This window comes from Stylophora pistillata, chromosome 10, assembly GCF_964205215.1.
Source record: "Stylophora pistillata chromosome 10, jaStyPist1.2, whole genome shotgun sequence".
Taxonomy (NCBI): domain Eukaryota; kingdom Metazoa; phylum Cnidaria; class Anthozoa; order Scleractinia; family Pocilloporidae; genus Stylophora; species Stylophora pistillata.
This window is the reverse complement of record NC_142528.1, coordinates 6,720,867-6,748,390: the sequence shown is the minus strand read 5'-3', so window position 1 is coordinate 6,748,390 and position 27,524 is coordinate 6,720,867. Positions and strand designations below refer to the sequence as shown.

Here is a 27,524-nt window from a genome sequence, read left to right as displayed (position 1 = left end):
CTCGCAGTAGATAGCGCTATTTAAGCAATAGCGAAATTCAGACCTGAAAAAAATCTGAATTTCGCTATTGCTTAAATAGCGCTATCTACTGCGAGGATCGTGCATCATACGTATCAAATACCGCAGTTCAAAATATATGATTTTCATATATTTATTCTATCTCATTTATCACTTTCACGGGTTCATTACGAATCAACTTAACGGCCTGCTCTCAGTTGGCTTGTTAGCTCAATTGGTTAGAGCGCTGCACTAGTATCGCAGAGGTCAGTGGTTCGAGTCCCGTACAGGCCTGATTTTTTTCAGGTCTGAATTTCGCTATTGCTTAAATAGCGCTATCTACTGCGAGGATCGTGCATCATATGTATCAAATACCGCAGTTCAAAATATATGATTTTCATATATTTATTCTATCTCAACCCTTGAAGAGTACTGCCGAACTCTGCTGTTTAAAAAATTATCAGCTGAGAAAAAAATATGTTAAAGTACGTGCTCTGCGTTTTGAAATAGATTAAAATAGTATTTACAATGCCTAAATTGGTCTCAGAGAATAAACAAGGTAAACAAGAAGAGGAGCATTTTCAATTTAAAACTTACATAGTACTTTTCAAGACTACTAACAAAAAATGTCATCTGTTATACAAATTACAAAAAATCGTATTACACGAAAGGTGATGAGTAACAAGAGAAGCCTATCTGAGCTTTATGCCTCTGACTCAGTTGAACGGGAAAGTATCAGGCCTCCTCTAACTTCCCAGTCAGTGCCAGCTATTGCTTCACACAAACACTGTTTGCCCGCTTCTGTTACCATCCAATCTCCTTCGAGGTTTAAGCTCTTTAACTTACATTTGGTATCAGTTAAGGCTTTGCACAAGTACTTTATTCCTTCATCTCCTATTGCACTGATGTCTAAGCTCGTTAATGCACAGTTCTCGTTATTTAAGTTTCTAGCTAAGGGCATTATTCCTTCATCCCCTGACGTATTCCAACTAACTTTTGAGCTGGTTAAAGAGCAGTTAGTGCTGATCAGTGCGTCACACAAGTGTTTTAATCCTTCACTTCCAAAGCAATTCTCACTGGCGTTTAACTGGTTAACTTGCCGTTAACACTGGTGAGTACGTTACACAACTGCAACAGTCAGTCATCTTGTAACCGATTGTCACTGACGTTTAAGCTGGTTATATTGCAGTTAGTACTGGTCAGCGCGTTACACAACGGCATTATTCCTTTGTCTCTTAACTCACAGTCACTGACATTCAAACTGATTAGTTTGCAATTCACACTGGATAGTGCGTTACACAAGTACATTATTCCTTTGTCTCCTAACTCACAGTCACTGACGTTCAAACTGGTCAGCTGGCAATATTCACACTGGTCAGCGCGTTACATAAGTACATTACTCCTTTGTCTCCTAACTCACAGTCACTAACGTTCAAACTGGTCAGCTGGCAATATTCACACTGGTCAGCGCGTTACATAAGTACATTACTCCTTTGTCTCCTAACTCACAGTCACTGACATTCAAACTGATCAGTTTGCAATTCACACTGGTCAGCGCGTTATATAAGTGCATCCTTTCTTTGTCTCCTAACCTATTTCGAATGACGCTTAACCCGATTAAATTGCAGTCCCTACTGATCAGCGCCTCACACAGGTGTTTTAATCCTCTTTGTAGACCATTGTAATACAGGATCAAGCTATAAAGCTCACCCTGGATAAGAGCTGTACTTAAGTTCTTCAAACCTTCATCAGATATCCGACTCCCAAAAGGATTAATCTGGTTACTTTCCAGTCTCTGTTGGCGATTGCTCTACACAATGTTACCCAATCAGGGTCGTGCTCTATTGGCCACGCTTTCAATATGCCTGACTTCGAACTATATAATGATGAACTAAAAAACCTCCTCGTCCTCGTCCTCGTCCTCGTCTGCGTACAACTCCAAGTATACTTTCAACATTTCATCAAACAACTCCTCTGGTAGTTTTTCTGAAGGGAGTTCATCCGTAAACAGCAGCACCATCTGCCATGCACCTTCTCTGATGTGAAGAGTAAGGAATGTTTTCAATTCGTATGCATCCATTGCTTCTCGTAATTCCTTCACGATACTAAGCGAATGGAGTACTGGAAGATTAAGGAAAGAATCATTAATATTTTTCTAGAAAATATTGATGCGAATAAAACCGCCTTTGCGTTTTTTGGTCTCAAAACTGACAAACCGAAAAACTACCTTGACAACTTGGAAACGAAAAGAGTTCTGAGTCTCAGTGTTTGGAATTATTCTTGAATCATTGAAAGTCAAAGGAAACCAGACAGTATAAACGATAAATTTTGTACCATACCAACAATGTTAAGTTAAGCTCATTTTGTTTTTCTTTGGCAAAAAGTCTCAAAATTTCAGCAAATAAACACACGAAGTTGTAAATCATGGCCATTAAGATTAATTCCAACGTATTATTTCCTCAATGGAAATCTAGAAATCTAGAGTCCAAATGCCTGCTACAGATGCTGATGTAGTTCTTTTTTTAAGTTTCAGAAAAGTTTAAAAATCAAAAGAGAATAAAAATGTGGTTTCACATTGCAAACATAGGGAAATATTACTTTTGACAAAGAAGAGACTTTTGGTGGGAGGAATACGATAATAAAGCACTTTAGTTGCATCACATAGCAATCGACCAGCTCTAAAATCAGCATTCTATGTGCATATGGACCAAGAGAAGGGTCATATCCGACGGGCTTGATCTTACTCACCAATCAGAGTTTTATTCCATGACCGCTGAACTTCTCTTTCTTCTTTCTTCTCGCGGGCCCGTGTCCTTGGCCGTGCAGCTTTTAATGCCCATGCTCGCTCAGCCGCACACGGCCCTCATGAAGGGGTTTGTTTTTAAATCATTTTTTATTACTCGGGCTTCCGTAGGAAAGCCCAAGTCTGAAAATGCAAGCCGTTTTGGTCGCCAAAAGGGGGCTCATGGTCCCAGGCGTTCCTTGCGCAAACCGCGGAAACTGGAATGAGAGTGAAACAACTTGTGTTGTCGTGGACTTGCTCTTCGTAAACAACGGTAATTCGCAGAATGCTGTGTTTTGTGAAGACCGTTTTGCAAAGATTCCTGTCTTATAAGCTCGTCCCACATGTAAACGCACAGGCTGTTCGTGGTAGGCCCACGCTAAATGACGTCGAGTGTTTTCGGAATGGGCCGGTCCAAGAACTTCATTGCTTGAAAGTTTACCAAATGTGGAAAGTTCATACTAGTTCTCACGAGATAACAAATGAACCATATGTGTGGGTTCAAACTATGAAAATACTGGCAAAACTGTGACGGCCGATTTAACAACAAGCTATGATCCTGAGACGAACACCTCACTCCCTAAAAAAATCAAGAATGTTCGTGAACACAACTTCGAAGGTGGCGCCAACAACAGGATACTGACAGAAGCAACTTAAATAGTAAGGTTAAATAATTTATATATATCTTATTATTAAAAACTGGATCATTGGATAATGCAATTCAAGACTTTTTATTGGCTTAGCCATTATGGTATATGAGCCAATATACCATAATCTACAAATATGGTAAAAATACACGTCAGCTTAAAATTAAAAGGGAGCTAAAAAATTTAAGATTTGGTAAGATTTGTCTAATAACTTGGGGGCGTTTTTAAAAAAACAATTATTCCACTCGCGCTTGTTGGATATGAGATGATTATAGCCAACTCGGCGCTACGCGCCTCGTTGGCTATCTATCATCTCATATCCAACGCGCGCTCGCGGAATAATTGTTAATTAGACGTTTTGTTGTGTAGTATCGCTGAGTATTTTTACGAGTTGTACCGTATTTTGACGAGCCCGTAGGCCGAGTCAAAATACAAATAACGAGTAAAAATACTCAGCGATACTACACAACAAAACGACTAACAAGTTATTTATTTTCCAACACGCCAAACTATTATTTCAGTGCGGGCGAATTTCGCGGATATTTATTTACGGGGATGCTTGACAGAAGTATGCGAAGTGGAACGGAATTGGCGTGTTGTCGTGTTGCTGTTTCTATTTTCTTCAATAAATGAAGAAATTTCCTGGTCGTGTAGCTATTTTCTTCGTTCGATTTATCTCATAAACTTGGATGTATATTTTCAAGCCATTCTGACTCTTCTTCGTCGGAAATATGATTTAAATTGTCCGCCAATGTTTTTCCTAACTACTAGAAAACCTGTTTAACCGGTACTCTAGAGTACAAATACCGCGTGATATTTGTACTCTTCTATGGCGTTATTTGTACTCTACGAAGTGTAGTTGGAGGATAAATATATCTTATTAGACGTTTTGTTGTGTAGTATCGCTGACTATTTTTATGAACAAATCTGTACAAATGTACGTCAAATTTGTTGATTTGCAGAGGTATCAAAAACGAAGCAAAGGTGAAGTAAATATCAAATTTACTTCACAATTGCGCGCAAATACAACGGGAATAAATATCTGCGTTTGCATCATCATTACTTCCAATGCGAATTTAAGTCAAATCTGGAATCCTAAATTTGCATCATATTTGCTTCATTTGCCAATCCGTTTAAATCCAATTTTTCGTGCAGTGTAACCCTATGGCACACGTGGATCAGTAACCCCTCCTAGCCCATAGAGGGTCTGAATCGAATGTGGATTTATGATCTGTAAAGGTCATCTTCTAGCCGTGTCACCAGGGAATTACTCAAGACTAATAATGGAACGTGACGAAAATTGGAACAGTTTGCAGTTTTTTTATTTATTTTTCTTTCCACGACATTCTTCATCAAGTTCTGTCATTCATGGCAGTGTCCCTCTTATAACGCTTAAACACATCTTTGCGGCTGAACACTTAAAAGACTTTCTAGGAAGACAAACAGCAATGAAAAAGAAGAATCCCGGATAATAAAATCTCCTGCATAATCATTTCAAAACAGGCCTCCATTTTCTAGTAAAACACTCTTAAAAATTTCACCCCCAGATTTTTCATAAATGCCGATAAGTTATTCACATAAATTGACTTTTGCTAAGAAGGCTTGGGATATAAAGATTCTAAAGTATGAATTAATTATTAATGAGTCAGAAAATGAAAAGACAGTTTTTTAACGAAGAGCCCTAAACCAGGCTCTAGAGGAAACTATTTAGGGTTACGCTTTCGATGGCAGAGGGGGCGACCTTGTATTTTGCAAATGCGGATATCCGCTGGATGGAGTCCCATTTTTCACGACTGGAATGACTATGAGGAGGTTGTATTTCCATCAGAGTTCAGTATAATGGGGTCGCACAATTTCGGGATTTTAGGCATAAGAAAAAAAATATGGAATCGAAAAATGGGAAGATATGGGGTCAGAATGTTGTTACCGAAAGTCGCTAAGGTGACTAAGTTGGGATCGTCAAAATTACATTTGCGTAAGTGACTATGATTAGGGTCTATTAGTGGTCAAAGAATTGACTATAATGGAAAAGGGTTCCGAGAGGCCAGCGGCACATCCCAAGCAAAAATTGAAACAAGTAACCCCCTCCCCTCTCGCGCTTTTTACTGCTATTTATTCTGGACGAAATCTAAACCGAAAAGAAGACTTTGTTTCCCGGATGCAAGTGGATGTGTGTGTTCTAGGCCATGTTTCCTTTTCTATTGACAGATTAAAGCAAGAGATTATCTTCTTTTGCTTAAGGCTGGGATCTGAAAGGAGTAAAAAAAAAAAAACTTTTTGAGATTGTTTATTACATTTAACAACAGTCCTTGTACAAATTCACAGTCCTTGGTTAAAACACTTTCCGGTTTAGTGTAGTCCTTCACATTCAAGAGAAGCTGTAAACATTGCACCATAATTAATACAATCTCCACAACTCAAATTCTAATGTTTTAAGTACAAGGTACTAAAATAGCATTGGTTTCCATACTTAAAATACAAAATGCATGTGTAAAAAGGTCTGTTTTTTTAGAGTTGTTAATTCTAAAACAACTTCCGATTTTATCGATTAGATTACGTCTACACTATATTCTGAACTATTCCATTTCACTGTAAAAAAAAAGATTATACTCTCAAAAAAACTACGTTGCCCGTAAAATAATTTCCTACCATAAGTAAATTGTACAGTACTACTTAACTAGGCTCTTAATAAAATCATCAATTGAAAAAAAACCGCACGTTCGAGTACAAGCTGAAGAGGAATGAGCACAAGGTAAACAAGAATGAGAGCATTTTCAATCAAGCTGCTAAATAGTACTTCGAAAACTATTTAAGACAAATCATCTGCTTTTAAAATCATGCAAACATATTGTCGTCTTATTTGTCATTCTCTTTTAGAAGAAAAAGATATTCATCAACAACATATAAAAATAAAATTCAATATTCTTGGTATCCTACAGATCCCTTATACGGAAAAAAGGCCTATTTACAACCTCCTTTCTGAAATGAACTCAACAAGCACAAAAGATCAGTGAAAATTTAAAAAATCGTTTGTCAGACAACAGTTGTTGATGAAAATCGTTTTCTCTTCCACACTGAGTCATTTAGAACACACTTTGATCGACAACGGATGGAGACGGTCAATAACCTAACAAACTGTTAGTTATCTAACTAATTATTTATCTAATCAATTATCATGTATTCACAGTCGTTTAAAAAACACGCGTTGAACAATAATTCTATCCTTTATAAAAATGAAATTATTACGTGGCAGGCGATAAGTAACAGGAGCAGCCTATCTAAGCTTTATGCCTCTGACTTAATAAAACGGGAAAGTATCAGGCCTCCTCTAACTTCCCAGTCAGTGCCAGTTATCGCTTCAGACAAACACTGTATTCCCACGTCTGTTACCTTCCGATTCCCTCTGAGGTCCAGGCTCCTCAGTTTGCAGTTGGGATCAGTTAAGGCTTTGCACAAGTACTTTATTCCTTCATCTCCTATTTCACTGTATCTGATGTCTAAACTCGTTAATGCACAGTTCTTGTTAGTTAAAGCTCTAGCTAAGTCCTTTACTGCTCTGTCTCCTGCTCTATTCCAACTGACGTTTAACCTGGTTAAGGTGCAGTTACTGTTGGTCAGAACAGTAAACAAGTGCATTATGTCTTCTTCCCCAAACTCATTGCCACTAACGTTTAAGCTGGTTAATGTGCAGTTAGTGCTTACCAGTGCGTCACACAAGTGTTTTAATCCTTTAATTCCAAAGAAATTATCACTGACGTTCAAACTGGTTAACTTGCAGTTGACACTGGTGAGCACGTTACACAAGTGCATTATTCCTTCATCTCCTAAGAAATTGCCAGAGACGTTTAAGCTGGTCAAATTGCAGTCCCTACTGATCAGTGCTTCACACAGGTGTTGTAATCCTCGACTTTGTAAAGCACTTTCACACAGGGCCAAGCTGTACAGTTCACCCTGAGTAAGAGCTGTACTCAAGTTCTTCAAACCTTCTTCAGATATCCTACAAAGGATTAATCTGGTTACTTTCCAGTCCCTGTCAGTGATCGCTTTACACAATGTTACCAAATCAGGGTCGTACTCTGTTGGCCACGCCTTCAAAATGCCTAATGTCGAGGTGTATGCCGATGAACCAATCGTCTTCTCCTCCTCCTCCCACAAGTACCACACGTCAACAAACCAGTCCCATGGCAGTTCATCTGAAGGAAGTTCATCCATAAACAGCAGCGCCACCTGCCATGCACCTTCTCTGATGTGAATACTAAGGAATGTTTTCAATTTGTACTTATCCATTGCTTCTCGTAATTCCTCCACGGCACTAAGGGAATGGAGCGCTAAAAGGATTAAAGAAAAGAATTCTTCATATTTTACTTGAAAACATTACCGTGAAAAATCCGCCTTTACATATTTTTTTATCCAAAACAGACAAACCACACAAAGATATCTTGGCAAATTGGAAACAGAGAATTTCGAGTCTCAGTATTTCATTCAGAGTCATTCAAAGTCAAAGGAAACCAGTGGGTAAAACACAGAGATCGTAGACAATATCAACAATAAATGTCGTGCGATACCAAAAACATTGAGTTAAGCCCATTTTCTTTTTCTTTGGCACGGCAAAAAGTCTAAAAATTTCAACAAATTTAACACGTGAAGTTGTAAATCACTGTCATAAAGTTTTATTCTTACATATTCTTTTCCCTCATTCAAAAATTTAGAAATCTAGAGTCAAAGAATGCCTGCTGGAGATGGTGTTGCTGTCGTCCTTTTTCGAATCTGAGTTTTTGAAACCACAAACGTTTCAGAACGTTTTCAAAATCAAAAGACAAAAATGTGGTTTCACATGGCAAACAAACAAAACAAATATTAATTTTGATAAACTGACAGATCCGTTTTTCTTCTGGGAATAAAGCACCACATAAGCTATCTGCTTTAACATCAGCATTATACATGCTTATGGACTAAGTTGAATGGTCATGTCCGTCCGGCTTGATCTTAGGTTGATCTTAATCAGATTTTCATTCCGTGACCGCCGCACTTCCTTTTCTATTTTCTTTCTCTCGGGGCCGTACCCTTGGCTGTGCAACTTTTAAGAGCCACTGACCGTAAATATCGAGATCCGCCGACAGTTGCAAAATTTCGTAATTCGTTTTATTTTTCTAAAGGACCCTTTTCATGAACCTTTTTCGAAAACTATATCAAAAAGTTTTGTCGCGCTTTTTTTCTCCGAAAAATCGAAAAGTTCACAGAACGCCTAAATGGCCGTTGTCCAATGAAAAATTATGCAACTTCGACAACTTCGTACGCTACAACGCGATGCAATCCTACTTTTAAATTTTGTGTGCTAGCAGATGGTCCTTTCATCTCTTGGAAGATATTAATTTCTTGCTATGTTGTTACGTTTAAGTCTCAATAGTGACCAGTTGAAGTAAAGGTCAAATTCAGTGGCCTCTGAACAGGTCTTCCATATATACTTAAAAATCACAATATACATTCTCTTAAAGCATTATTTTTTATTTTGATTCATCCAATTCTTTATCTTGACCGGCCATAGGCGGAACGTCCAGGTTTCAAAGAGTTTGGGCTATTTCGTCAAAATTGAAATGCGAACCGCCGAACAGCTGTCACGACCCATTTAAAGGCCTTTAAAAAGGTCTTGTATGATATATTTGCAAACCAAAAAATGTGTCATCTTAAAGTTTTATCCTTGAAGTTTAATTCCTCTAAGTTTCTTTCTTGCCCGCCATAGGCGCGCTGCCTATGGCGGGCAAGAAAGAAAACTCTTTTAAAGAGTTCAAGCTAAAAAATTGACAAAAAATGTAATGCGATCCGTTGAACGGCTGTCACGCAAGAGGTCAAGGCCAATCTTTCAGCTTGTCCAGGAATGTACCAAATACATGAACTTTTGCGGGATTGCATCGCGTTGCAGCGTACGAAGTTGCCAAAGTTGCATAGTTTTTCATAGCTTTACGGGGGGACAACGGCCATTTAGGCGTATTTTGAACTTTTCGATTTTTCGGAGAAAAACAAAGCGCGATAGAACTTTTTGATATAATTTTCGAAAAGGTTCATTAAAAGGGTCCTTTTTGAAAAATAAAGCGAATTACGAAATTTTGAAACTGTCAGCCGATCCTCGATATTTACGGTCACTGGCTCTTAATGCCCCAGCTCGCACAAACGCACACGGCCCTCATAGAGGGATCTGTTTATAAATCTTTTTTTTTTTTCCTTTAAGAACGGGCATTGGACTGCGTAGGTCATTTGATGATTGTATAAATATACCAGGTCTACTAAGTAAGAACAAACCCAACACAAGATCACAATCTTGACCAACACAAAAACCCAGCATTTCTCTGCAGTCTTACGACAGAATATAGATAACTGGAAATATGTTTGTAAACCATTACAAACTGTCAGTTATTTTAGCCATGTTAAATACCTCGTTTGCGTAAGCCAAGTTTGGCTGACTCATTGAATAAGTAGCTGACATAGCTCTGGAGTTCCTCGGGTAAACTGACATCAAACTTCGCCAGTCCAGATCTAATGGTTGGATACATGGTGTTCTCTAATGCTATTATGGAGGACATTAAAAAAAAGCACAAACTATTTCAATACTTTAGGTCATATTCTAAGATCTGAGAAATTATTGAGAAAAAATTAAGGAACTACTCTTTGAGACAAAGTAAGCGTCAATGTAGCCACGGAGAAGCTTACCGCTAAACTTATATTTATCATTGAAAGATACCAATACCATTTCATGTTGTCGATCATTTCTTACGTATCACATTATTTTCAAAAGTTCTTTAATGCAAAAAATACATTAGGGTCTCAATGAAGTGATTGCTACTACGGCCAACGGTTAAAAAGTTTGGCCATTCAACGGCTTACGGTTAAAATTTTGGCCAATTTACGGCTAACGATTAATTTCTCTCTGTTAAGAAGTTTAATGAAAAATTCTTTCAGTTAACCCTTTTAACAACTTAACAGTTGAAATTTGTCACCACAGTACCCCACACTTCACGCGCGTGCAAATCCCAAGCACTACCCGCACCAAGCAAACTGTGCGTAACAGCACCTATAATTTTGCATAAGTAGGAAAAGTTGAAAGTTTCTAGGACCAGGGTGAGCTTATCCTAAGAAGCCAGTTATTTTTAAGAAGCGCTAGGAGAAATTCACTTTTCCGTGGTCTTTCGTCACTTGTTTTACCTTATTTATTTTCTCTGAGCGCAATGGAAGGTTGTCTACTAACTAAATGAGGGCGATGTCTGGCATGGGTTGCCAAGATTTGCTACTCGTGAGAACATTCCTCATCTAAGTGCTCAGTGCTACACTGAGAGAAACGTAACTGAGCATCGCAGTTGTTAATAATTACTGTGGTAGAAGAAGAGTCTCGTGGAAAAAGATAATTCGATAAAGAACTGGAACTATTTTATGGCAGTCTGCATTCTCTGTATTTGGTAATTCTCTGTAGTCAATTACGGAATTGACTATAATATTCCATTGTCTATTTAAGAAATGAACAGTGGTTCAGCGTGGTGTGTACTCTTATCGACTGCGATATTCTTCATCACAGTGGTCAAAAATGTTGTGGACTCACGAGGAGCAGCCGATTGGGTGCAACAAATTTTGACCACTTTGATGACGAATATCGTTGTCAATAAGAGTACAGACCTCGCATATCCACTGTCGATCGATTTGTTGTTTACCACAATATCAAAGTCAAAGAAGACGATTCCTTCAGTGCATGACACGTTGCGCGCCACAATGACGTCAGCAGCATAGTCTGTACTCTCATCAATGATGACAAGTTAGCCAATCAGAATGCAACATTACTGCTGATTGTGGTAAAACTCCCTACTGACAATAGTTCCTGTCCAATGAGCGCGCGAGAATTTCTACAGTTCTTTTAAAAACTAATTTTCTCTCTAAATGTGCATCATCTAATCACCTTCCGTCCTCTTTTCCTGCAGTTGCCTGAGTAGTTCTCTTACGTCTCTGTGAAAGGTCCAGATTAGTTGACGATCTAAAGAGCAAAATGGTTTAAAGCATTTAATACCATTCTTGGTTGATAGCATTATATCAGAGGAGGGGTTAGCTTAAATATGGAGTAAATACACATTAATCAATGTTTTCCATGTAATGGGCGCAGATGTTTTGCAATTTGCATGCGGGGTTTGGAAATTTAAAAGCAAAGAGTAAAATGTCCGGTTGCATTGTATATTAACCTGCCTCATAGTTCATGAAATTCATCACATCACAAGAAAGACCAAACAACACATGTAAAACGAATTAGGAATTGAGTTTCACCTTAAAGTTTTCTACTAAAAAAAAATCAATCCTTTCCTTGCTTCACTTTCCATATTTAGTTTGCCCTGTTCAACAGAACCACTATGCTTGTTTTACTTACCTTCGTATCTTTCTCTGCCTAGTTTCACTGGTAGTTCTTTTAGTTCCTCTTCCAGATTAGCAGTGAAGAGTTCAGGGGGAGGTAGAGTACCTGACGATACAGAGTTCAGAGATCAGGGGGAGGTAGAGTACCTGATGTTACAGAATTCAGAGATCAGGGGGAGGCAGAGTACCTGATGTTACAAAGTTCAGATATCAGGGGGAGGTAGAGTACCAGATGTTAGAGAGTTCAGAGATCAGGGGGAGGTAGGGTACCTGATGTTACAGAGTTAAGAGATCAGGGGGAGGTAGAGTACCATATGTTACAGAGTTCAGAGATCAGGGGGAGGCAGAGTACCTGATGTTACAGAGTTAAGAGATCAGGGGGAGGTAGAGTATCAGATGTTACAGAGTTCAGAGATCAGGGGGAGGTAGGGTACCTGATGTTACAGAGTTCAGAGATCAGGGGGAGGCAGAGTACCTGACGTTACAGAGATCAGGGGGAGGTAGAGTACCTGATGTTACAGAGTTCAGAGATCAGGGGGAGGGAGAGTACCAGATGTTACAGAGTTCAGAGATCAGGGGGAGGCAGAGTACCTGATGTTACAGAGTTCAGATATCAGGGGGAAGGAGAGTACCTGATGTTACAGAGTTCAGAGATCAGGGGGAGGCAGAGTACCTGATGTTACAGAGTTCAGAGATCAGGGGGAGGGAGAGTACCAGATGTTACAGAGTTCAGAGATCAGGGGGAGGCAGAGTACCTGATGTTACAGAGTTCAGAGATCAGGGGGAAGGAGAGTACCTGATGTTACAGAGTTCAGAGATCAGGGGGAGGCAGAGTACCTGATGTTACAGAGTTCAGAGATCAGGGGGAGGGAGAGTACCAGATGTTACAGAGTACCAGATGTTACAGAGTTCAGAGATCAGGGGGAGGCAGAGTACCTGATGTTACAGAGTTCAGAGATCAGGGGGAGGGAGAGTACCAGATGTTACAGAGTTCAGATAAATTATCAGGGGGAGGGAGAGTACCAGATGTTACAGAGTACCAGATGTTACAGAGTTCAGAGATCAGGGGGAGGCAGAGTACCTGATGTTACAGAGTTCAGAGATCAGGGGGAGGGAGAGTACCAGATGTTACAGAGTTCAGATAAATTATCAGGGGGAGGCAGAGTACCTGATGTTACAGAGTTCAGAGATCAGGGGGAGGGAGAGTACCTGATGTTACAGAGTTCAGAGATCAGGGGGAGGCAGAGTACCTGATGTTACAGAGTTCAGAGATCAGGGGGAGGCAGAGTACCTGATGTTACAGAGTTCAGAGGTCAGGGGGAGGCAGAGTACCTGATGTTACAGAGTTCAGAGGTCAGGGGGAGGCAGAGTACCTGATGTTACAGAGTTCAGAGATCAGGGGGAGGCAGAGTACCTGATGTTACAGAGTTCAGAGGTCAGGGGGAGGCAGAGTACCTGATGTTACAGAGTTCAGAGGTCAGGGGGAGGCAGAGTACCTGATGTTACAGAGTTCAGAGATCAGGGGGAGGCAGAGTACCTGATGTTACAGAGTTCAGAGATCAGGGGGAGGCAGAGTACCTGATGTTACAGAGTTCAGAGATCAGGGGGAGGGAGAGTACCAGATGTTACAGAGTTCAGATAAATTATCAGGGGGAGGGAGAGTACCTGATGTTACAGAGTTCAGAGATCAGGGGGAGGGAGAGTACCTGATGTTACAGAGTTCAGAGATCAGGGGGAGGGAGAGTACCAGATGTTACAGAGTTCAGAGATCAGGGGGAGGGAGAGTACCAGATGTTACAGAGTTCAGAGATCAGGGGGAGGCAGAGTACCAGATGTTACAGAGTTCAGAGATCAGGGGGAGGGAGAGTACCAGATGTTACAGAGTTCAGAGGTCAGGGGGAGGGAGAGTACCAGATGTTACAGAGTTCAGAGATCAGGGGGAGGCAGAGTACCTGATGTTACAGAGTTCAGAGATCAGGGGGAGGGAGAGTACCAGATGTTACAGAGTTCAGATAAATTATCAGGGGGAGGGAGAGTACCTGATGTTACAGAGTTCAGAGATCAGGGGGAGGGAGAGTACCTGATGTTACAGAGTTCAGGGGGAGGCAGAGTACCTGATGTTACAGAGTTCAGAGATCAGGGGGAGGGAGAGTACCAGATGTTACAGAGTTCAGATAAATTATCAGGGGGAGGGAGAGTACCTGATGTTACAGAGTTCAGAGATCAGGGGGAGGGAGAGTACCTGATGTTACAGAGTTCAGGGGGAGGCAGAGTACCTGATGTTACAGAGTTCAGAGATCAGGGGGAGGGAGAGTACCAGATGTTACAGAGTTCAGAGATCAGGGGGAGGCAGAGTACCTGATGTTACAGAGTTCAGAGATCAGGGGGAGGCAGAGTACCTGATGTTACAGAGTTCAGAGCTCAGGGGGAGGTAGGGTACCTGATGTTACAGAGTTCAGAGATCAGGGGGAGGCAGAGTACCTGATGTTACAGAGTTCAGAGATCAGGGGGAGGCAGAGTACCTGATGTTACAGAGTTCAGAGCTCAGGGGGAGGTAGGGTACCTGATGTTACAGAGTTCAGAGGTCAGGGGGAGGCAGAGTACCTGATGTTACAGAGTTCAGAGGTCAGGGGGAGGCAGAGTACCTGATGTTACAGAGTTCAGAGTTCAGGGGGAGGCAGAGTACCAGATGTTACAGAGTTCAGAGATCAGGGGGAGGCAGAGTACCTGATGTTACAGAGTTCAGAGATCAGGGGGAGGCAGAGTACCTGATGTTACAGAGTTCAGAGATCAGGGGGAGGCAGAGTACCTGATGTTACAGAGAAAGTTTTATTTAATGACTTGGTTTTCGCATTTAAATGTGTAAATGGTCTAGCTCCAGATTATTTAGTTAAATATTTTGTTAAACATTTAGCAATCCACAATAGAAATACAAGGGGATGTAATAGTTTTGTGGTTCCCTGATGTAGACTGTCAATGGGACAAAGGGGGTTTTACTACTGGGCTCCAAGGGAATGGAATGAGCTAGCTGAGAATATTAAGAATGTGACAGGAATTGATAGTTTTAAGAAGACTCTTCGTAAAAACATGTTTTATAAGAAATAATTTTAGTTTAAATTATTGTTGTAAATAAGTTTAGTTAGTTTATTGTGACTGAAAAGTCCTGTTGAAGGGAGTTCCAATAAAGTATGTAGGTATGTATGTGCGCGTGTGTGCGTGTATACGTACGTACGTATGTCTGTATGTATGTAATGTATGTATGCATGTATGTATGTATGCATGCATGTATGTATGGAAAAGGTAACCAGAAATATATACTGTATTAATCAATCAGTGTATTAATCAATCACTGTATTAATCAATCAGTGTATTAAATGACAATCTCACTTAATATATAAACTATCTAAATGTAGAGGCCAAGAGGAATTATCTTTACGAGGGAATAATTTCCCTTGAAAAGTTATAATTTGAATAAGGAGTAGAAGCATTCATTGTAAGTTATTATAAGAGGGAAAACTTTTTCTTGAAAAGTGATAATTTGAAACAGGATCAGTGAAGGCATTTTATTGAAAGAATTCTTACATTATTTTATTTAATTCGTTAAGAGGGAATCAATAAACATTTTCATTCACCTTCCATTCTGAGCCTTATAAGTTCCATGCATAGTTCTGCTAATTTTTTCACAAGATGACTGGTTGAAGATTCAGGAGCAGCTAATTTACCTGAGAGAAAAGGTATTATACGCAGATGTATTCAGCACTCAGTGCCATAACTGTTGCTAAAAGTTAAAGCATACCAGCATGTATTAAGGTCAAATGAAGGAACAATGGTGCAAGTTTTCCTACATCATCACTTATCATCATTGTTGAAATTAACTATCTATAAGTATTTCATCATCACATGCCACAGCCAATTTAATAGCTTTTTAACCGAAGTTATGGACTAAGAGGCAAAACTGAATTAAGAAAAATTTACCTAACAAAACTAAGTTACAATATTGAATAATAGCTGAGAGCATTTAACAGCATTCTTGGATGAAAATTTATAAGGACAGAAAAAGGTTATTGTCAGATATGGAATAATTTCTCTCAAAAGTGATTGTGAAATTGTGAAAACATTCAATTCATTACATTATTTTATAAGTGTTGATCAGCCATTTGCAAGGTTAAAATATGTTAACATTAAAACCAAACGTCTTTTGACTCTGGGTTATCATCACCCCAGTGATGACCTAGTGTCAAAACATTTGGTTTTTACTTTTAAAATATTTTAGCCCTGTAAATAGTCCATTTTTAAACCTAACCAAATTTTATGGATATTTAGTAGCATTGTTGAATCAGATTCTCCCTGAAAATGACAAAATATGATATTTTCTATTCACCTTCTTTTCTCAGCCTCATAAGTTTCACACATACTTCTTCCAGCTTTTCTTCAAGATCAGTGGTGGAGAGAGGAGAGGAAGGTAAAGAACCTGACAGCAAAGGTATACAGAGCTATTCAAAATTCAGTGTATTACTTTACACAGATAAGATAACAACAGGCATACACTGTACCTGTACAAACAGCAAATTATATTGAAGTTGAAGTCAAATAGTGTCGATCACTTCTCCATTCTGACACCAGCGATCATTCTTAAAAACAGTTATTCCATGTACATACATGCATTGTTACCACATACCAACTCAATACTCCCTTTAATTAAAGTAGAGAATGAGGCACAGCCAAGTTTGGATTAATCTGCTCTGAAAAGTAAAAGCTGTCATGACTGTTAAAAGCATTTCAGCTTAGCATTCTATTTCCTGCTTGACAATTCTAATTCTGATTACACCTTAGCTTCAGGGTTTGTTACCACTCACCCTTCTCTCGCTGAATTTTTATAGTTTTCTGTCTTCCTTCCAGTTCTTTTTTCCGACCAGCAGGGGGCAACACAACAGAGGGTGAACTAACTAAGGTTAAAAATACACAGGACAATTTATGGTGTTACCCTTAATAGAAACATTATAACATGTCAAACCAACATGACTGCAGTGTACAAAATTGATCTACATTACTTCACTGTCAGTTTTTTTAAAGTGCATCTAAACCCAAAAATTTTTTTTCGCTTAACGAAATACGCTTATTTTTTGGAGTATTTCTGTGCAAAAATTTTTTAATTTGCTTAAATCTTAAATTTTCTGTGCCTAGTCAAAATACGGAAAATCGGCCGCCATCTTGCCCCACGACCGAGTTTAAAGAGGAATGGCTCTAGCGGATAATGTGACGTCAAATCGAGAACACGAAAGTCTGCTTTTCACACATTTTCACTTGTTTGGGAAGGTTGTGGTCGATATTGTCCGAAATATGCCGACCAGGTGTGTTGTATGAAGAATGTATGAAGCGTGATACCCTCTTGCAAATTTCGCATGTTGCTACATCCTCCTACAACATACTTAGTCGGCATATTTTCGGACAAAATCGACTACAACCTTCCCAAACAAGCGAAAATGTGTGAAATGCAGACTTCCGTGTTCTCGATTTGACGTCACATTACCCGCTAGAGCCATTCCTCTTTAAACTCGGCCGTGGGGCAAGATGGCGGCCGATTTTCCGTATTTTGACTGGGCACAGACAATTGAAGATTTGAGCAAATAAAAAAATGTTTGCACAGAAATACTCCAAAAAATACACTTATTTCGTTAAGCGAAAAAAAATTTTTGGGTTTAGGTGCACTTTAATGTATAATTTAAGATCTACATTGAGAAAACTTACATTCTTGTCCTATACTGTTTACCATCCCCAGCCCCTATCATCTAAATTTTCCCTTGATCAAAGCAAAGGACAGAGTGAGAAAAAGTAAATTGGGTTTAATTTCCTATCAAACAAAATATTTGAGAACTCAAAGTATTTCAAAGCAGTCTTAGTTTAGTTTTACCCTGAACTGGTTAATTTAACAGCATCTCTTACTCACCTTTCATTCTTTGAAGTTTCATAAGTAGCCCTTCTAGTTCTTCTTCTGAGAAAGGCAAGATGCCGAGTAGCAAAGGTATACAAGGAGAGAGATTAACATTCAGACTTAGTTTAGTTTTACCACGAACTGGTTCATTTAACAGCATCCTTTACTCACCTTTCCTTCTTTGAAGTTTCATAAGTAGCCCTTCTGGTTCTTCTTCAGAGAGAGGCAAGATGCCTAGAAGCAAAGGTGTACAAGGAGAGAGATTACCATTCAGACTTTTCTACAGATAAATAGTTAGAAACAGGCACAACAATTTGTTTCTATAGATACATTGCCTTTATGAACTATTGAACCAAAAAGTTGTTGAAAACATCAAAAGATTTGATATACATGTATATAAATAATATATCATGTAACTATATGTTGTTTCATTTCCACAAGGCAACACAAAATTCCCTTTTAATACAAGTAGAGAATGAGCTACATCACATTTGGAATAATTTACCTTGAAAAGTATTATCTGACTGTACCATAACTGCTGAAGAGCATTCTTGCTTGGCAAAAATAACAGTTACATTAAATAATTAATTATAGATAACTGTCTAAATGTTAACTTCAGAGTCCTTTTGTCACTCACTTTTCTCTTCCTGAAGTTTCATAGTTTTCAATTTTCCTTCCAGTTCTTTTCCATGACCAACAGTGGACAGTTTGGTGGAGTGTGAAGTACCTAAGGGTAAAAGCACACAGAGCAATATTAATATTCATGGTGTTACATTTAAAAGAGAGATGACAACATGGCAGACCAACATGTGACTGTCTGTAAAGTTTGTATGAAATTTATCTAAAAAAAAAAACATCAATGTCAGTTTTTCAAGACATAATTAAATTTTATGATCAGAGTTAAAAAAAAACTTTATCATACTATCATTATTTTCACTATTATTAATAACAATAATTATTATAACAGTTATAACTATTGCTATTTTACAGCATTACAGTTATAATAGCAGCTTTTTTTTTTTTTCATGACCAGTAGTGAAATATACAGCTGAGGGTGAAGTAACTAAGGGTGAAAGTGTACAGTGCAATGTTAGCATTCATGGTGTTCAACTTTTAACGGAGAGATGATAAAAATGGCAAACCAACAAGTGGCCATCTGTAAATAATACAGTAATAAAATTTATCTTAAATAAAGCACTGTCAGTTTTTAAATGCATAATTTATGATCAAGGTTGGAAAAAAAAATTTTATTACATACATGTACTATTGATAATTACACTTATTAGTTATTATTTATACTGTTTCAACATCCCCAGCCACTACCATCTTAACATTTCCTAGTACCAAAGGACAGAATGAGGGACAACTAGTTGCTAGTAAGCCACTAACAACTTTTAAAATAATTATTCCCTCATACCACTGGACAGAGTGAGGGAAAACTAAGTTAAGTTTTCTTACTTTTTAAAGTAATCTTTTGCATAAAACTGAGAGCATCTCAAGGTATTCTTTGTTTTGTTCTATCCTGAAAGCTAAGTAAATAGCATTTTTCATTCACCTTCCATTCCATGAAGTTTCATACGTAGCTCTGCTAAATCTTCCTCAGGATCAGAGGCAGAAAATTCAAGGACAGGCCAGGTGCCTAAGCTCAAAGGTACACAGACAGATTAGCATTCAGTGACTGCCATGGAAAAAGTCACCACAAGACATACCAATGTGAATATCAAGATAGATGGATACTTATGCTTTGTTTAAAACAGCAAAAATTTTTAGATGAAAAGCTTAATATGGGTTTGTTTGTGCTAAAACTTTTAAGTCTAAAATCCTATAAAAAAAAGTAGGAAATAATTATACAGTACTGTTGTAACAATTAAATTAACCCCTTTGTTCCCAAGATCTCATTTTATTAGTAAATTCAATTCTTTTTACTTTCAGAAGAGCATTCTTTCCTGATAAAAATTACAGTTACATTTAATTGATTATGACCAGCTAGCTTCAGAGTCCTTTTTCACTCACATTTCTCTTCCTGAAGTGTCATAGTTTTCAGTCTTCCTTCCAGTTCTTTTTCATGACCAGCAGTGGAACGTTTGGTGGAGAGTGAAGTACCTAAGGGAAAAGGTACAAAGAGGAAAGGACAGAGTGAGGAAAACTAAATTGGGTTCAATTTCCTTTCAAACAAAATATTTGACAAGTCAAAGTATTTCAAAGTAGTCTTAGTTCAGTTTTACCATGAAGGTTAATTTAACAGCATCTTTTACTCACCTTTCATACTTTGAAGTTTCATGAGTAGCTCTTCTAGTTCTTCTTCAGAGGGAGGCAAGATGCCTAAAAGCAAAGGTATATGAAAAGAGAGATAAACATTCACTGACTTTTCTACAGATAAAGAGTTAGAAAGTGGCACACCAACTTGTATTTATGGATAGATTGCCTTTATGAACTATTAAACCTAAACAGCTGTTCAAAACATCAATTTGATATACAAGTATGTTGTTTTATTTCCACAAGCCAACTCAAAAGAGAATGAAGCACAATCACATTTGGAATAATTTACAATGAAAAGTATTATCTGACTCTACGTAATCGCTAAAGAGCATTCTTGATTGACAAAAATAACTCTTACATTAATTTTTCATAACCAACTAAACCTTAGCTTCAGAGTCCTTTTTCACTCACGTTTCTCTTCCTGAAGTGTAAAAGTCTTCAGTCTTCCTGCCAATTCTTTTTCATGTACGGAAGAGAGTGAAGTACACAAGGGTAAATGTACAAAAAGCAATATAATTAGTATTCATGGTGTTACAATCAAAGAGAGATGACTTAACATGGCAGACTGACATGTGACTATCTGTAAACAGAGTATGAAATTTATCTAAAATACATCAATGGCAGTTTTTCAATACATAACATACGAGGTAAAAAAAAAAAAAAACCAGTCCTTTTATTTCACTGTTTCAACATCCCCAGCCAATACCATCTTAACATTCTCTAGTACCAAACAACAGATTGAGGGACAACTAAATTGGGTTTTAATTCTTTTGAATTAACCCTTCTAATGAGAATTAAAAGATAGCACTAAATTCCAAGCTTTTTTAGTTTAATTAGTTTAACAATATCTTTCATTCACCTGAGTCATCATCAGAATCAGAGCTGGAAGATAGAGTGACAGGCAAGATGTCTAAAACCAAATGTATACAGGGATAGATTAGCTTTCACTGAAAAAAAAAAAAAAAAAGATTAGCATTCACTGACTTTTCTACATATTTAGTGAAGGTACACCGACTTGTATTTCACTTTCCTTTTGCTGAAGCTTCATAGTTTCACTCCTACTGCTTTTTTGGCCAATTTATACACCTACGAATTCTTCCACTCCTTCATAACCAGTGCATCAAAACAAATTTAAGAATGATTTGTAATTGGGTTTTCATTTACTGTGAGCACATGAGGGGATTTCTCAGTTTAAATATATTGTTTTCATGTGACGTCATCAAATTACAAAATTTCAAACTAAAAAGCCACAAAAATTTTTATCCTCATTAGGCATAAGGGGTTTAAATTCATATCTTTTGTCAACTTTTCAGCTCAATAGTGTTCTGATCACATCTGTCAAAAAATACACCCTTACTAGTGGTTTTCAGCCTTTTTAGGAGTTTAAGTGTTAGGAAAAGTGCCTGACTAGTTTACTATCATAATACCGTTTCATCATCCCCTAGCTGCTACTATTAGCTTAAAAAATCTACAGTTATGTAATAAATGAACCCTTTCATTCCCAAGATCTCATTGTGATTCTCCTTAAATTTTATTCCAGCTGACAAAGCACCTGGAATAAAATTTAAAAGAAAACCAATTATGTGAGTTTACCATTCAGACACTAAAAACTGCATTTCCGATAATATTGTATGACAGTTACACAGATCTTATTATTGGGCGGCAGATAACCCACATTTAATCAATTTTATCAACCAAAACTACTGCTTCCTGATATCATTTCCCCGTTGATTCTTTTCAAATAAATTTCATAAAGAATTCAAAATAAAATTTAACACAGCCAAAAGGAAAAAAAGCACTATTTCAAGCAATAATTAACTAAATTTAGTTTTTTCTTTTAACACAAACAGACAAACCAACAAGTATTAAGAAATGAAGAAAGTTCAACTGACTCAAACAAACATTTAGATACAAACTAACATCTTGCGAACAAATTACTTATAGCAAGACTTAGACAGTCAGCACATAAACATTTTCAATTAGACAACATGTTCTATCTTGATAGAAAACTAAAACCAATTCTTCATAATTATTGTAACAGTTTTAAAACCCACTCCATGATGAAAGAGAGATACACTTTTGCAAATATTTTTGAGATGAAACTGGAATCCTCCCTACATTTCAATGGGCCAGCAAAAACATTTTAACATCAGTCTTCCACATTAGTCTGATACCAGTTGAAAGAGATGATCAACTGAGTCAACTTAAAAGACCATTTTTTCAAGCAACCTCAACTGTTTAATCACGACAGAACTCTATTTTACCCTTGGCATAATAGCTGAAAACACTGAACATACACTCACTTATAAGGAGTTAATTGTTATTGCATGTTCACAACAACTTTCCATGATAATAACTTGATACATTTTTCAATTTGTTTTCACCTTTCATTTCCACCGTCTCCTCAATCTTTGTCTTCTGTTTCCATTTTTTCAGCTCTTCTTGTTTTTGTGAACTTTCACTAGTTGAACTTATGGAGTGGAATTCAGAGGATAAAACACCTAAAAGCAAATTATAGGAAAACAAATACCGTATTTACCCGTGTATAAGTCGACCTTTTTTGACCAAATTTACACCCTAAAAATTCGACCTCGACTTATACACCGGGTATAAAAATCAACTTCAATTGATTGTTTACGCGTTGCTTATTGACGCTAAAATATCACAAGTCCATTCAATTGCTTTCAATAGGTGTGATATCACACCTTTCTGGTCTAATGTTGTCAGATTCAATAGAGCGGCTTTATAAACAATTTTCAGAACTACGAGCAACTCGCAACAATTATAAGTTATATCTCTTCAAACGATTCTCAACATGCCTAAACGAATGAAATACTCCGCTAAGTACAAGCTTTTAGTCATCAAATTTGCTGAAGAAACGAACAACTGTGCGGCCGCCAGGAAGTATAATGTGAACGAGAAGCTGGTTAGAGACTGGAGAAAGAATGCTGATAAGCTATCTCAAATGCCGAAGTCAAAATGTGCTGATCGAGGGAAGCAGGGGAGGTTGCACAGCAAACAAAATGGCGGCACGCTCGATAACAAGTGAAGAATCTTTGCTGTTTTTTCCTCTCTCAGCCTTGACTTTCGCTCACATTTCATCCTAAAAGATACTTGATAATTCAAAAAAATTAGGGTCGACTTATACAAAGGATATACGATAAAATTGGCAATTTCTCAGGATTTTCGGGGGTCGACTTATACATCGAGTCGACTTATACACGGGTAAATACGGTAGTGAAGCAATCACTGAATAATGACATATTAAAGCATGAAACATACCTCAAATCCTTTTTACAAAAACCACACAGTCACACAAAAACTGGTAACACTTTTTCATAGCTCCTCCAACATAGATCTTGCCAATTAATATTTCTCAGCTTATTTTAATTTATTATAAAATTTTATAAATAGATCAAAGACAAATAGAACCAGACAGAAAGGAAAATATACGAAATGATAACAGGTTAATCAATAGGGTCATGATGTTTAAAAAGAACAAAAACATCAAAGGAATTGTCTTGAAAACAAATCACTTCAAGCATTAATTTTGTTAGGGCTCACATGGTAAGTATGTCAGCTAACTCATAAGACAGTTGGTTCTATCGCGATTAAAAGCTGCACCCCTCCCTTCATGTGTGTAAACCCTGTGATACGTGGATTGTGTTTGCAATCTTTTCAAAACAATTTTTTCAAAGGACTCCACCTTGTTTCTTTCTTTTTACACACCTCTGAGTGCATCCTTTTCAAAGTACAGTTTGCATGCATTGTACTCTTCTATGTCCATTGTTGTTTTCAGCTTCAGCTCTGCCAGGTTCAGTTCCTTCAAGATATTTTCAGTCACAAAACAATCTTGAACCATCTTATCCAAAAGGCCGCATGAGTAATTTTCCCATAACTCCTCCAAGCTCTTGAGAGAATCACATTTAACTGTTATCACCAAACTTCCTACAGAAACACCTGTGATGACAACTCTCATTTTTTCCAAGTATTCCATAAACTTATTATGCTCTTCACTGGATTGTGGTGGTGTGGTATCAAGGTAATTCATAGCAATGCGGCATAGGATTTTCTCTTTAAGTGGTTGAAGATCTCCTAAATCTGTGTCAGATTGTCTTTTTCTGTTTGTACCTGGAGCTGTGGATGCCTTCTGCCTTCCTGCTGGCTCCATTCTGGAAACTGGAGGTGCACTGGAATGATAATCTGCAGGTTTCACATGTTCCACATCAACCTTGATATTTGATTTTCCATCTGTTGATTTGAAGCAAGGTGTCTACATTAAAATTGTACTTCAAATCCACTTAAAACAATTAATATCATCTTAAAACCTCAAACATACTGGATGATAGTCTGTATATGTTGTGATTCAAATTTTACCTTTGGTTTAATTTTTCTTAAACTGGTTTAAAAATTTTAAACTGGTTTAGAATTTTCAAACTGGTTTAAAATTTTTAAGCCCACAGCTCATTCTTATTCATTTGATGTTTTACAGGTAAAATGTACTCTGTATAACATAAAGTTGTGTTTTTAAGGTGTCCACATTTTAGCAAATGTTCATTTTACTGGTTGGAGTTAAGATTAGGGTTAGGGTTGGGGTTAGGGTTAGGGAATGTATTGCAGCAGTGTATTCAAGCAAGAAAACCTTGAACTGTTTGAATAAGTGCTGAACCTACCATTTACACTTTCCATTACACTCTCAATCATCTCTTTAAACCTTGTACACTCTGCTTTCCAAGAGTAAACCTTCCTGTAGTTCTCACAAAGCTTCCTGGCATTAGATTCTCTCTCTTCTGCACTTTCTTCTGACATCTCTCTAATCCTTCGTGCCCATTCATCTCTAGCTTCGTCTACGTCTTTATATGATCCAACAATAACAGTCCTTCCCCCTTCAACTTTTCTCAAAGCCTCAGCTATGCCAGATTCTCCAGAAACAAGAACAGGAACAGCAGCAGAGATGGCTTCGAGGGCAACAAGCCCAAAGCCTTCGGTACGAGAAGGTAGAGCAACCAAGTCTGACTGATAAAACATCGTCTTAACTTCCTCTGGATTATTGCAATATCCACGGATGTATAGTTGGTTGGGGTTGATGCAAGTTTCTTTAAGAAACCATTCTTCAACATTCTTATGTTCTCCAGGAGATGAGCCAACAAAGGTCAACTCAAACCTCTCACCAAGAGAACCTATGGCATTTGCGACGATATCGTATCCTTTAAGGGAAAGATCCTCAAAGGTAGCTCGGCCAAACAAGAACACGTTGAAGTTCTTTAAAAATGATTTGTGCATAGCGCACTGCGATTCACTGGAAAAATTTTCAAAGATTCCAGGAGTAATTATCTCCACTTTGACATTTGGCAGACTTCTGCTGTACTTTTGTTGCAGACGGGAGCCAACAGCGACGACCGCATCCGCTACTTTACACAAGTCAAGTTCTATCTTATGCTTCTTTTCGTTCTCTTCGATTGTGTCTGTTGCAGCCATAGTTTTCTTGTATTTTCCGAGGTCCTCACAGTAAACGTGAACAAATTGAATCCATTTACACTTTGTGGTCTTTACTAAGAAATACGCAGGACCACCGAACTTTCTTCCGTGGCCTATAATCAGATGTGGATTTGGGAGCTCGGAGGGTGGAAACTTCAAGCATTCGAAGGGATCAGCTGAAAAAGGAACACTTTGAGCTGTGATTAACTTTACATTGTGTTGTTTGGCATCTTCTTTGTCCTGGTCATCGCTTTTGGAGACGTAGCAATGGATTTTCATACTACCAGTCGTCGTTTGCGCCAAATTAATAGCAAATTCCCGATTGAAAGTGGATAATCCACCCTTCGAAGATTTCCACTCGTCACAGAGAAACATGACATCAATAAGCCTCTCTCTGTTCTTCACCTCTTTGCTACTGGCAGCGGTCGAAGCCTCCGAAGACGCCATTTGTTAGTGTTGCTTTGCTTTCTTTCACCAATCAATAAGTGTCTCCTAACTAAATATTACATTCGATGTAGATTACAGAGGATCATTCGCGTCTGACTCCATCTTACCCATCAGATGCATCTGACGCCCTCAGGGTAAAGCGTTCATGTTAGGTCCATATCATGTCCCAATAACTAATACACATTAATACTACGTATTATTACATTCATGTATGTAGCACGATATGTCCTAGGTAACCTTGTTATATCATTTACCTTTGTTCTCCCTCATTAACCCACATCTACCCTGGTTAACCCATGTTCTACCACGTTTACCCCCATCTACCCTTGTTTAGCCATGTTCTACCACGTTCACCCTCATCTACCCTAGCTAACTCATGTTCTACCACGTTCACCCCCATCTACCCTTGTTTAGCCATGTTCTACCACGTTCACCCTCATCTACCCTAGTTAACCCATGTTCTACCACGTTCACCCTCATCTACTCTTGTTTAGCCATGTTCTATCACGTTCACCCTCATCTACCCTAGTTAACCCATGTTCTACCACGTTCACCCTCATCTACCCTAGTTAACCCATGTTCTACCACGTTCACCCCCATCTACCCCTGTTTAGCCATGTTCTACCACGTTCACCCTTATCTACCCTAGTTAACCCATGTTCTACCACGTTTACCCCCATCTACCCCTGTTTAGCCATGTTCTACCACGTTCACCCTCATCTACCCTAGTTAACCCATGTTCTACCACGTTCACACCCATCTACCCTTGTTTAGCCATGTTCTATCACGTTCACCCTCATCTACCCTAGTTAACCCATGTTCTACCACGTTCACCCCCATCTACCCTTGTTTAGCCATGTTCTACCACGTTCACCCTCATCTACCCTAGTTAACCCATGTTCTACCACGTTTACCCCCATCTACCCCTGTTTAGCCATGTTCTACCACGTTCACCCTCATCTACCCTAGTTAACCAATGTTCTACCACGTTCACCCCCATCTACCCTTGTTTAGCCATGTTCTATCACGCTCACCCTCATCTACCCTAGTTAACCCATATTCTACCACGTTCACCCCCATCTACCCCTGTTTAGCCATGTTCTACAACGTTCACCCTCATCTACCCTAGTTAACCCATGTTCTACCACGTTTACCCCCATCTACCCCTGTTTAGCCATGTTCTACCACATTCACCCTCATCTACCCTAGTTAACCCATGTCTACCACATTTACCCCCATCTACCCTTGATTAGCCATGTTCTATCACGTTCACCCTCATCTACCCAAGTTAACCCATGTTCTACCACGTTCACCCTCATCTGCCCTAGTTAACCCATGTTCTACCACGTTCACCCCCATCTACCATAGGTAACCCATGTTCTGCCACGTTCACCCTCATCTAGCCTAGTTAACCCATGTTCTACCACGTTTACCCCCATCTACCCCTGTTTAGCCATGTTCTACCACGTTCACCCTCATCTACCCTAGTTAACCCATGTTCTACCACGTTGACCCCCATCTACCCTTGTTTAGCCATGTTCTATCCCGTTCACCCTTATCTACCCTAGTTAACCCATGTTCTACCACGTTCACCCCCATC

At 38.5% G+C, this 27,524-nt stretch overlaps 1 protein-coding gene and 1 pseudogene across 1 annotated transcript; both read right to left on the bottom strand.

The window, feature by feature from the left end:
- Positions 1-700: 700 nt before the first annotated feature.
- On the bottom strand, positions 701-5,822 carry LOC148721591 (uncharacterized; annotated as a pseudogene).
- On the bottom strand, positions 5,699-26,048 carry LOC148721590 (uncharacterized). Its single transcript, XM_088735417.1, has 18 exons — positions 24,673-26,048; positions 23,729-24,250; positions 22,384-22,500; positions 20,859-20,909; positions 20,411-20,455; positions 20,000-20,062; positions 19,754-19,843; positions 19,296-19,379; positions 18,378-18,467; positions 17,912-17,974; positions 17,756-17,800; positions 16,665-16,754; positions 16,190-16,279; positions 15,441-15,530; positions 11,825-11,914; positions 11,366-11,440; positions 9,857-9,988; positions 5,699-7,754 (listed from the first exon to the last, which is right to left on the bottom strand). Exons 1-18 carry the CDS (start codon positions 25,922-25,924, stop codon positions 6,712-6,714), a joined length of 4,032 nt encoding a protein of 1,343 aa, XP_088591543.1. The 5' UTR covers positions 25,925-26,048; the 3' UTR covers positions 5,699-6,711.
- Between the last annotated feature and the right edge of the window lie 1,476 nt (positions 26,049-27,524).

Bases quoted from the DNA above. Each gene is read 5' to 3' on its own strand.
- LOC148721590 (XM_088735417.1), bottom strand. From the start codon at position 25,924: ATGGCGTCTTCGGAGGCTTCGACCGCTGCCAGTAGCAAAGAGGTGAAG. The intron at 20,063-20,410 runs GTGAGTGAAAAA...CTTTGCTTTTAG, and splicing joins TACACTTCAGGAAGAGAAAC to GCATCTTGCCTCCCTCTGAA. The intron at 16,755-17,755 runs GTGAGTAAGAGA...TTTTAACCTTAG, and splicing joins GAAACTTCAAAGAATGAAAG to TTAGTTCACCCTCTGTTGTG.